We start from the raw sequence: 12,508 nt of genomic DNA, 5'->3' as shown, positions 1-12,508 counted from the left end.
CATTACTTCCCCCAGTGATGGAGAAGCATGTTGAAAATACAGATTGTTATGAGAGAGTGAAGAAAGACAGTCATAAATATGAGTATAGTTTTCAGTGCAAGATTGTGTGAACGGAGTATATTGCCATGGCAACGGGGAGCTTAGTTTACAGAACATGTTATGTTGAACACGAAGTTTCCAGTTGGGTATAGACTCCCTCAGGGAATGAAATAAAGAAAATAACTTAAGTCAGGGTGGGAGAGGTGGGTGGCTTTTAAAGGTTCAGCTTCAGAACGCATTTGGGGTAAATCTCGGGGCTTCTCTGATGGTTCAGTTCGTAAAGAATTTGCCTATAATGCAGGAGACCACAGTTCAATTCCTGGGTCAGGAAGATCTGCTGGTGAAGGGATAGGCTACCCACTCCACTATTCTTGGGCTTCCCTTGTGGCTCAGCTGATAAAGAATCCACCTGCAATGTGGGAGTCCTGGGTTTGATTTTTGGGTTGGGGAGATCCCCTGGAAAAGGGAAAGGATACCCACTCCAGTATTCTGGGCTGGAGAATTCCATGGACTGTATAGTCCATGGGGTCACAAAGAGTTGGATATGACTGAGCGACTTTCACTTTCAAGCCAAACTGGGCCTTCTTACAGAGCAGCAGACAGAAGTCAACCACTTAAGGAAGGCAGTTCTTCTGCAGATGGTCGTGTCTAAACTTGGGAAGGCTGGCATACTCAGATGGTAGTTGTGAAAAAAAAAAATTCAAAATAGGTTCCACATGCCTCAGTCCCAAAATTAATTTCTCAAGCCCCTCTTCCTACAGCCACACACCCACAGAAGCACTAGAGCCAGAATCTTGAGACACCTGGTCTACTGTGAGCCTTGCTGGAAAAACACCACCTCTTCCTCCAACTTTACATGAGTGGTCTGTTTGTAAGTGCGAGGTGCAGAGACAGAATGAGTTATGTAAGAAATAATTCCAGTTTTCGTTAGCTGTGACATTTTATATGTTTGTCACATTTTGAAGAGGCCCTCCTCTGGAATAATTCACAAACCTTGCCCAGTTTGTTCTTGGACAAAACTGTGAACTACTTTGTCATTGGTTTGGGAGCTGATGACTGGTGAGGGGGTAGAATCCATGTTTTGGTTTCCATAGGTCGGGGCTTGCCAAATCTTTATCCAGGCTTTGTTCAGTAGGCAAACTCAAGTCCCACTTAGTCATGTAGAATTCCTTTTGTCTCAGTAAGCAGAAATGCAGTCTCTGATTTGTATGGTTGAGTGACTGCTGCGGAGCATAAACTTAGTATACTTGTCCTGCCACCACCCCCAAGTGCTGCATACACGGTGCATGCATGCTCAGTCGCCTCAGCTGTGTCCCGCTCTTGGTGACCCTGTGGACTGTAGCCCACCAGGCTCCTCTGTCCACTGGACTCTCCATCAAGAATACTGGAGTGGGTTGCCATTTCCTTCTGCAGGGGATCTTCCTGACCCAGGGATCGGACCCGCATCTCATTATGTATCCTGCATTGGCAGGCGGGTTCTTTACTACTAGTGCCACCTGAGAAGCCCACGCATGCAGGGTGAAATGGGGCAAAATCCACACACTGGCCCTTAGGCTAAGGCTGGCCTTTTTCCAGAGTCACATGGGTCAGTGATCACTGTCCATGGACAAGTCAGAAATGTGACTTCACCTGCTGGAAGGGATTTTTTTTTTCTGTGTGTTTTTCTTTCTCTCACTTGCAAAAAAATATATATGTATATGTATATATATACATATATAATATGTATATAATATAGTGTGTACACAATATTATATGTACATACTATATTAGCTATAATATATATAACATTATAGATTATATATATACACATATATATATAGCGCCAGTTTCCCAGAAAGGCATTTAGACATTCCTAGAAACAGTATATAAACTATACACTGTGTATAAACTATGTGGTGACTATTGGTTTATTTTCAAGAAGGAGCAGTGGATGCAAATTCATTTTTTAAAAAGTTGTTTTATTGAAATATTGTTGGTTTACAATGTTGTGTTAATTTCTGCTGTGCAAGTTCATTTTAAAATGAAATTTTAATGCTGTATCAAGATGTGTGGCCCAGAGACCAACATGCTAGGAAATTGTCTCTCACTTACTACTTTCAGTGCTGTTGTACTTACCAGGCTTTAAACACATAGTGATCTAGTTAGAGCACCAGCTGAAAGCCGCAAATTAGAGGACAGGGCTTGGACTTCCTTTTTTACGAGGGTGACACAGAGAGAAATGCTTGTCCTAGAGACCAGATGTCAGGTCATCGAAGAATAAACAGTAATTTCTCTGGAACAGGCATGCTGAGGAACCAAACAGAATAAACCCTGCACAGTCCGTTGGTTCTTTATTCTGTCGCATTCAGTGTTATCTTACCTTTTTAGCCATTTACTTTGCTTGCCTGAGTCTTTGCAAATTACTCAGTAAAATTTTAAAAATTAATATTTTGAATTGTCCTTCAGAAAGACTAGAAGTCCACATTTGTCAGCAAAGAATACGGTTCCTGCCCTGCCCCCACATAGGATTTTTTATTTTTCAAGAGTCAAAATGGGAGCAGGGAACCACTTTAACTATAACATGATGGAAAAATTTCTTTATAAAGAAAATATAGATAATTATCTATACAACATATTTGATGAATAAGTAGAGACCAGTACTTTCACCTTTATATTGCAATATATATTGACATCTAAGAAATTATAATGACGTCTTCAGATTTTAGTGGATGTTTAGACAGGAGCTAACTCCACTGGCCTTGAGTTTAACCTTTGGAGATATATAAATTCTCATTTGTGAATTGTTGAGTCAGATGAATTATTTCAGCTTAAATGTATTGAAGTTGCACCTGTAGGAAGTTTTCTTTTTCTGAAGGAATTAGGGGGAGAAAAGAGTGACTGGCAGAGCAGAAATAGAATTCTTTTTCTACTTCAGTTGCCTTCCCTGCACAGAGGAAATCTGGACCTCAAGCTCTCCCCTGCAAAATCTAAAGGTGTCACACATTTGGATGGGAAACTAATAGAGGAGGTGAAAGATAACCACAAACTGAAATGAATTTAGAAGTATCTTGGTAAAATATGGAGAAAGATAGATTCTAAGAATATTCTCATCAGCACAGATGGTAAATAGAAATGAACTATGTTGATTCCACTGGTATTAATTTGAAGTAGGTATATTGTTGTTGTTCAGTTGCTAAGTCGGGTCTGACTCTGCAACCCCATGGACTGCAGTATGCTGGCCTTTCCTGTCCTTCACTATCTCCCTGAGTTTGCTCAAACTCATGTCCATTGAGTTAATGATGCCATCTAACCATCTCATCCTCTGTCGCCCCTGCCTCTTCCTGCCCTCAGTCTTTCCCAGCATCAGGATCTTTTCCAATGAGTCAGCTCTTTGCATCAGGTGACCAAAGTATTGGAGCCTCAGCTTCAGCATCAGTCCTTCCAGTGAACGTTCAGGATTGGTTGTCTTTAGAATTGACTGGTTTGATCTCCTTACGGTCCAAGTGACTCTCAAGAGTTTTCTCCAGCACCACAGTTTGAAAGCATCCATTCTTCTTCGGTGCTCAGCCTTCTTAATGGTCTAACTCTCACATCCATACAAGACCACTGGAAAAACCATAGCTTTGACCATACGGACCTTTGTCGGCAAAGTGATGCATCGTCGTCGTTTTATTTTAGAAACTGTCAGAAAACATTCCTAACCCTCACTGCTCCGCCCTTCCTCTTGTCTGTCCTCTCTCTTTGTTCGCCCACAGGTCCCTCAGCAGATGTTATGTTCTTACTTCAGGGTTTCTGGGGGCTGCAGTCGTGTCCGGTGGAGATGGGGATGTGGTTGAGGTTAGAGTGTGAGTCTAGTAAATAATTAACTGAAGTTTTACTAAAGCAAAAATCAGCTGCTCTTCTGTTGCTTACCTGGTCATCTTAATGAGCTCCTTGAAGGCAGATAATGCTTTACTTGCTCTTGTGCACCGAATGTCTCAGTATAAAAGAATTGTTGTCCTTTGGTGAATGTTGTCAATAAAGACGCAGAAAAGAGTGTGATTCATTGACAGAACGTGCAGCAAATGACTTGCTTCTCCATTCTTAGGATTTTTTAAAAGCTATCATAACTCTTCAACCTGTTCTTTTGTTATGCATTTCTATCTATTACGTAACCACAGACCATCTTTACTCACTTACTTGTGGATAATCTTTCTAAAACACAGATCTGATTGTGTCTCCCCTGCTTTGCATTTAATTCTGTGTTTAAATCATCTAGAGCAAAAATCTCATCCCAACTTGGCTTTTTGCCCTCTGGCACAGTTCTGGACCTTGGTGCCTCATCCGCCAGCAGTACATTGCCTCTTAAAGCAAAAGCTTCTCCCTGCTGCCTGCAGGCACAGCCATTAGAAAAATACATGGACTGCCAAAAATTATGTCGGTAAATGAAAATTACACCAGACACTCCAAAACATTTTAAATTTTGAATAACTTTTACTGAAGTTTTATATAATTTACATAGTTGATTTTTTAAATTGACTAGTAATTAAAAACAAATGGTTTGTATGCTAAATAATAAAGAAAACAATGGAAGTTATTAAGCAAAAAATTAAAAGCATTTTTAATAATGTTGTAGAGAGGCAGTAACTGTGGTCACATTTGTGGGGATGCCAGTGTCAAGTTTTTTCACATCTTCAGGGGAAGAAAATTTAGAGATGAGGGTGCTTCTGAGGATGGATAGATGTTTATTTTTATACTTACCTATAAATAAATAAAATTGTCACTTAGCACTTTAAGTAGAAAGCTGATTTTTTGTTGCTTTAGAGTTAATAAGAATTTCAAATACAACTGTTTAATACTGTGTAGATTTTTATTTAAAATCTGTATGTCTATATTTTTCTATTGTATATAGTTGTGCTTAAAAGTATTATCTCTAGCATTTGTGACCAAAGGAATAAGGAACTCTTGGAGAAATGACTGGTTTTAGGTCTAAGGCAGCAAATGTACAAGTTAAGCCTGAAGCTTTTTCTCATACCAGAAAGCAGGGAAGTTAGCAAAGACTACTAGAACCTTATCAGAAAAAAACTCAGAAGCCAGTGATTTAAACTGTGATTCAAATGTGTTTAAATCTGTAAGTTCATAATTACACTTTAGAAATAAAAACCTCATTGGTCATGTTTGGAGACTATTAGGGAACTTACCTCATTGTTGTGAAAATCTGAAGATACAGGGGAAGAATCAGGCATCTATCTTGCCTTTCTTATATGATCAATATCTCAGAGAGGAAATTTCTCTTTGTAGAATTATTCTAGTTAATAAATCAAGAATAAATAGGAGAAAAGAGAGAGAACCCAAGTAAACAAAATGAGAAATGAAAGGGAGAAATAACAACCAATACCACAGAAATATAAAAAGTCACAGTAGAATACTATGAACAGTTATATGCCAACAAGTTGGATAAGCAAGAGGAAATGAACAGGTTTCTAGAAACATGCAGCTCACCAAAACTGAATCAAGAAGAAGTAGATAATTTGAGTAGATAGAATTCACTAGAAGTGAAATTGACTCTGTAATTACAAAACAAACAAACAAACCTCCCTGCAAACACAAGTCCAGGACTAGGTGTCTTCACTGGGGAATTCTACCAAACATACAAAGAAGAACTTACACCAGTCCTTGACAAACTCTTCCAAGAGATTGAAGAGGAGGGAACATTCCTAAAGCCATTCCGTGAAGCCACCATCACTCTGATACCAAAACCAGACAAAGATAGTACCGGAAAGGAAAATTACAGGCCAGTATCGTGGATGGATACAGATGCAAAAGTTCTCAACAAAGGATCATACACTATGGTCAAGTTGGATTTACCCCAGGGCCACAATAGTGGTAAACATATGCAAAGCAATCAATATGATATATCACATCAACAAAAGAAAACGCAGAAACCAAATAATCTTTTCAGTAGATGCAGAAAAAGTATTTGGTAAAATTCAGCATCCATTTATGATAAACACTTTCACTGAAATGAGTATAAAGAGAACAGATATCAGTATAATAAAAGCTATCAGAAACCCACAGCCAACATAATACTCAACAGTGAAAAGCTGAAACCTTTCCTACTGAATTTTAGAACACAAGGATGTCCATTCTCACTTCTTTTCAACATAGTATGGGAAGCCCTAGCCACAGCAATTGGATGAGAAAAAGAAATAAAAGGTATCCAGGTTGGAAGGGAAGCAGTAAAATTGTCATTATGTGCAGATGACATGATACTCTCTGTAGAAAACCGTAATGACTCCACACAAAAACTATTAGAACCAATAAACAAATTCAGCAAGGTACAAGATTAACATACAGAAATCTGTTGCATTTTTACACTAATAATAAAATATCAGAAGGGGAAAGTAAAAAAAAAAAAAAAAGAACCTTTTAAAATCACATCAAAGAGAAAACTAAGGAATACACCCGACAGAGGAGGTGAAAGAGTTACATGCTAAGAGCTATAAAAGGAAATGGATAAAGGAAATGGAAGGTTGATAAAGTTGATAAAGGAAATGGAAGGTGATTCAAAGAAATGGAAAGATATCTCAGGCTCTTGGATTAGAAAAATGGATATCGTTAAAATGACCATACTACTCAAAGCAATCCACAGGTTTCACGCTATCCCTGTCAAATGACCTATGAAAATTTTTCACAGAACTGGAATAAATAATCCTAAAACTTATGTGGAACCAGAGAAGACCCAGAATTGCCAAAGCAATCCTGAAGGGAAAGAGCAAAGCTGGAGGCATAACCCTCTCAGACTTCAGACAATACTGCAAAGCTACAGTAATCAAAACAGCATGGCATTGGCATAAGAACAGACATGTGGATCAGTGGAACAGACATGTGGATCAGTGGAACAGAGGAGAGAGCCTAGAAACAAACCACACACCTGTGGCTAATTAATCTTCAACAGAGGAGGCAGGAGGACACAATGGGGAAAGACAGTCTCTTCAGCCAGTGGTGTTGGGAAACCGGAACAGCCACATGTGAACCGATGACATTAGAACACTCTTACATGATACACGAAAACAAATTCAAAATGGCTCAAAGACTTAAATATAAGTCATGACACTTTAAAATTCCTAGAAGAGGACATAGGTAAAACATTGTCTAAAATAATATTGCAGCAATACTTAGATTAGTCTCCCATGATAGTAGAAATACAAGTGAAAATAAACAGGACCTACTCACGCTTACAAGCTTTTGTATAGCAAAGGAAACTATAAACAATACAACCTACAGAATGGAAGAAAAGATTTGCAAACGATGCAGCCAACAAGAGCTTAATTTCCTAAATATACAAACAGTTCATACAGCTCAATATCAAAAAATAAACAGCACAATCAAAAAATACGCAGAAAATCTAAATAGACATTTCTCCAGAGAAAGTATATAGCTGACCAGTAGACATATGAAAAAATACTCCACATCGTTAATTATTAGAGAAATATAAGTAAAAACCATGATAAGATATCACTTCATACCAGTCAGAATGGTCATCATCAAAAAATCTACATGTAATAAAAGCTGGAGAGGCTGTGGAGAAAAGGGAACTAACTCTGCTATACTGTTGATGAGAATGTAAATTGGTATAGTCACTATGGAGAACAGTATTCAGGTTCCTTAAAAAAAAAAAAAAATCCAAAATAAGGAGTTCTTGGTGGTCCTGTAGTTAGGACCTGCCTCCACTGCAAGGGGCCCAGATTTGGATCCCTGGTTTGGGGACTAAGGTCCCACAAGTCACACGACCAAAAAAAAAAAAGCAACTAAAGTGAAACTATAGTTACCGTATGATCCAGCAATACCACTCCAGGGCGTATATACAGGAAAGATGAAAACTCTAATTCAAAAAGGTGACATGCACCTCATTGTTCATAGCAGCATTACCTGCAATAGCCAAGACATGGAAGCAACTTAAGTGTCCATTGACAGATGAAAGGGTGAAGAAGACGTGGTAGACATTATCAGCCATTAATAAAAAATGAAATATTGCCATTTGCAGCAATGTGGATGAACCTAAAGATTGTCACACTAGGTGAAGTAAGTCAAAACAAATAAAGACAAATATTATATCATGTGGAATCTTAAAAAAAAATACAAATGAACTTATTTACAAAACAGAAACAGACTCACAGACATAGAAAACAAATTTTTGGTTACCAAAGGAGAAAGTTGGGGGACAGATAAATCAGAAGTCTGGGATTAATATATACACACTGGAATATAGAAAATAAATAAAGACAAGGACCTATTTTACAGCACAGGAAACTGTATTCTATACCTTGCAATAACCTTTAATGGAAAAGAATCTGAAAAAGAATATATATATATATATGTATATCTCTGAGTCACTTTAATGTATACAATATTGTAAATCAACTATACTTGAATTTAAAAAAAGAATAATAGAATATCACTTTGAAGTCTCTAAAGAGTTGGGTTTTGGTGGTGGTGTTTAGTTACTAAGTCGTGTTTGACTCTTTTGTGACCCCCATGGACTACACAGCCCGCCAGGCTACTCTGTCCATGGGTCCCAGGCAGGAATACTGGAGTGGCTTGCCATTTCCTTCTCCAGTATACACCTGTTAGAATGGCCAAAATCCAAAATACTGACACCACCAAGTGTTGGTGAGGACATGGGGCAATAGGACGTTTTATTCATTGCTGTTGGGAATGCAGGATGGTACAGCCATGTTGTGAGACAGTTTGGCAGTTTCTTATAAAACTGAACACACTCTTACCATATGACCCAGATCGGTCGTGCTCTTTGGTATTTATCCTAATGAATCAAAACTTACAAAAACCTGCACGTGAATATTTATAGTAGCTTTACTGCTATTTGCCAGAACTTGGAGGCCACCAAGATGTCTTTCAGTGCTACACATTCAGACAGTGCAGTATTATTCAGTGCAAAAAAAAGTGAGCTCACAAGTCGTGAAAAGACACGGAGGAACCTTCAATGTGCATTAGTGAAAGAAGCCAGTCTGAAAAGGTTATGTACTGTATGCTTCCAACTGTATGACCTTCTGGGAAAGGTAAAGCTATGGAGACAGCAAGAGGGGTCAGTGGTTGCCAGAAATGGTAGGCGGGAAGGATGAATTGACAGAGCAGAGAGGATTGGTTTTTTTTAGGATTCTTTGTGATACTGCAGTGATGGATACATGTCACTGTATGTTTTTCATAGCCCAGAGAATATACAGCACCAAGAGGGAACCTAATGTAAACTATAGAATTTGGGTGATGAGAGTGCATCAGTGTGGGTTCGCTGATTGTATGAAATGTATCAGCTGATAGGGAGATTGTCAGATGAGGGGGTATATGGGAAAGCTCTGTTCTTTCCACTCGGTTTTGCTGTGAATCTAAAGCTGCCCTAAACACATTGTTTATTAATTAAAAAGAGGAAACCAATCTTACCAAACCATAGCTATCAAAGTATTTTAAGCAAAACAAACCTTTTCTGTTACTTTTTCCGCAGCCACTGTGTGCCACTCCAGAGAAAAGTTGGGGGAAGTAGCAGGTGTCATGGAATGGTCAGAAGGAGAATATTAAAGTCAGAGATGAAGGGAGGACTCATGCAGTCAGTTCCAAATACTTTCTGTATAATTTTTTCTTTTTTTTTTTGCTTTATCCAAAGTGTTTAGGGATAGAGACTATCTGGTGAAGATTTTTTTTTCTAATGAAACATGTATGTATCCTATTTCTCAAGGGAATTTCCTTTTCTCTAAAGCTAATTAAGAAAAAAAAAATTGTTCCCAACTCATCTTCTAAGTGAGACACTAAATTACATGAGACATTAGGAATCTCAGAGCCTGAACAACATTTGAATCAAGTTGAAGGAGATATAAAATGATGATGCATGAACCATATATGAGTTTTAACAGTATTAGAATTCTGCCAGAGTTGGATGGATGTCTGTCATCTTTCTGAGTTCATTTTTTTCCTTGTAGGTAAATGAATGTTGTTTGTTTGTTTTTTCTAGTTGGGGAATGGCGGTCAATGTGTATTCTACCTCGATAACCCAAGAGACTATGAGCAGACATGACATCATCGCTTGGGTTAATGACATAGTATCTTTAAACTACACGAAAGTGGAACAGCTTTGTTCAGGTAAGAGAATTCTTTTAAGTATTTACCTAAACATTTACTCATGTGGAATGTGATTTTATAAACCACAGATGACGTATTTGGAATTGGAATATATATATACGTATCAACTTCAATAGATAATTTAAGGAGAAAACCTCAGGTATAAATTAAAGAACGTATGGGGGGAAATGGTGATGTTCACCAAAGAGCATTGAGCCACTGCAAAATGTGTTACAGGTGATCTTGATGAAGTTCTGTAACGGGTCTCCCAGCCTTTTCTCTGTCACCCCCCAGTAAGCCACCACACATCTCTTCCTAAAAATGCAGATTGGATCGTGCAAAATTACCATTCCGGGTACCACGTTGTCCTTCCTACAGGATAAAATTCGCTGTTTACGTGACTGATAAGGTCCTTTCCCTCTGGCTGCTATGCATCTCCTCAGTTTCATGGTCCACACCTCCCTGCCCTGCGCCTCTGCCCCACGATGCTCTTTGTTCCTTAAAGACTCCTTCCCTTTTGCATTGCATGGATTTTTTTCATGCTCCCATTGCCAAGAAGGTCTTTCCCCTTCTCTTCATTTGCAGTAAAATCTCGTTCACACTTTAAAATCCAACCCCATTGTCATCCCCTCTGAAGGGTTCCCCAGACCTCCCAGGCTTCGTGGTATTCCTGGAGCACTGTGCCCGCCACCCTTCCAGAATAACGCCTACCACGCTGTGTTAGATGGCCCAGCTCTTATTCCCCTGAAGGTACCCGGAGCCCTTGAGGGCAGGACTGTGTCTCATTCTTTGTCAAGTGTCAGAGCTGGCACCCTGCCTACTATGAAGTAGGTGTGTAAGGAGTGCATATAGAGCTAAATTAAAAAAAAAAAAATTTTGATTTCAGTGATTAAGTGGGGGCTTGTTAAAGAACATGTCACTAGTTAAGTAATTCATTCTTAGGTTAGAGTATTTAGCAGAGACATAGTCTTCCTTTTGGAATAGGAAGTATTTTATTCTTATGAACTAACAGATGAGAGATTTCCTCTCTGCCTCTGACCCAAAATGGTATTCGAGACTAGAAAATATTCCTGAGATGGATTCGTGTGAAATCCCATGAGACATGATCGATACGGAAGCGTCTTCAGGTGTAGCTGGTTCGGCGGTGCTGGGGCGGCAGCAGGACATCCTGTGAGTCGTGTATAGACAGATTTCATGCAGGGCCGTCAGCCCCCCACCAGTCCAGGCCCACCAGAGAGGACACTCTCGCTTCTCTGCATCTAGGCTGGATCAGAATCAACTAGTGGACAAATTTCCCTTCTACTGACACCTCTTCTCCCATTGTCATTTTCTCATGAGCAAGACAGTCAGATATCCAGAAGCTCGGCCTTGCCTGACCCACCTGCTCTGTGTCCAGGCTTCAGGCATCAGTCCTCTGATCTGGGAGGTCAGTAATGGATGCAAACCGAGCAGTTCTTTACCCTTTAGTATGATCTAGAGAAAACCGACTTAGACTATGATGACACCCAGGAATGATGTGTTGTTCGCCTATTGAAATGACTCTGGCAATGCCTGTCAGAAATGGCCCCTGTTGCATCCTGCTCAGCTGCAGATCTCCACTCAGTCAGGTTTTCTGGTGTGTTCTTGCTCTGCGTGCTGGAACGCCCTGCTATTTTGTTTTATTTCTAAAAGAAAGTATTTATGCATGTGTTTGGTTGCGCTGGGTCTTTGTTGCTGTGCGTGGGCTTTCTCTAGTTGCAGGGAGCGGGGGTCTGCTCTTCATCGTGGTGCGTGGGCTTCTCGTTGTGGTGGCTTCTCTTGTTGCAGAACTCGGGCTCTAAGTACTTGGGCTCAGTAGTTGTGGTGCAGGGGCTTAGTTGCCCGGCCACCTGTGGACTCTTCCCAGACTAGAAATCGAACCCATGTTCCCAGAATTGGCAGGCAGATTCCTATCTACTGTACCACCAGGGAAGGCTTAATATTTTATTTTTAATTTGTTGGAGGAAAAAAAAAAACCCCAGAGTGTTTTCTGTTATCAGCCATCCCTTTTCTATTAATAACAAATACCACTTTACATTGTAACTGTGGGTCCGTTTCTCCATGGGGCCTGGCACACATTCTTCCCTCAGAAGTGCTCATATTAGGATGAACGCAAATCAGTTTGAAACTGCTGTGGGGCAAAGACAAAACTGTGTATCTTTCCCATGAAGTGGCTGTGTGTACCTGTGGATAAGGGCCATGGGGTTGGTTATCCAGAAAAAAAGAGACCCAGTGAAGGAAAGAGATAAGAAAAAACAGTCATAAAGAAAATTGCCAGTCATGGGTCTAAAGTATCAAAGGGGCCCATGAGGAGCTTCCTGTTTAACACATTTGTGGAAGTTTTTGCAGACTAATGAAATGA

At 39.6% G+C, this 12,508-nt stretch overlaps 1 protein-coding gene across 3 annotated transcripts in view; it reads left to right on the top strand.

Moving 5' to 3' along the window:
* MAPRE2 (microtubule associated protein RP/EB family member 2) overlaps positions 1 to 12,508 on the top strand; it is a 177,389-nt gene that overhangs the window by 90,327 nt on the left and 74,554 nt on the right. For all 3 annotated transcript variants that reach the window (XM_065932378.1, XM_065932377.1, XM_065932376.1), the window contains one exon: positions 10,022 to 10,149. In XM_065932378.1, the coding sequence (XP_065788450.1) occupies positions 10,029 to 10,149 (121 nt within the window). In that variant the 5' untranslated portion in view covers positions 10,022 to 10,028. The remainder of the gene's footprint in view (positions 1 to 10,021; positions 10,150 to 12,508) is intronic.

Source organism: Muntiacus reevesi, chromosome 4 (genome assembly GCF_963930625.1).
Source record: "Muntiacus reevesi chromosome 4, mMunRee1.1, whole genome shotgun sequence".
NCBI classification, from domain to species: Eukaryota; Metazoa; Chordata; class Mammalia; order Artiodactyla; family Cervidae; genus Muntiacus; species Muntiacus reevesi.
This window is presented reverse-complemented; position numbering and strand designations above follow the sequence as displayed.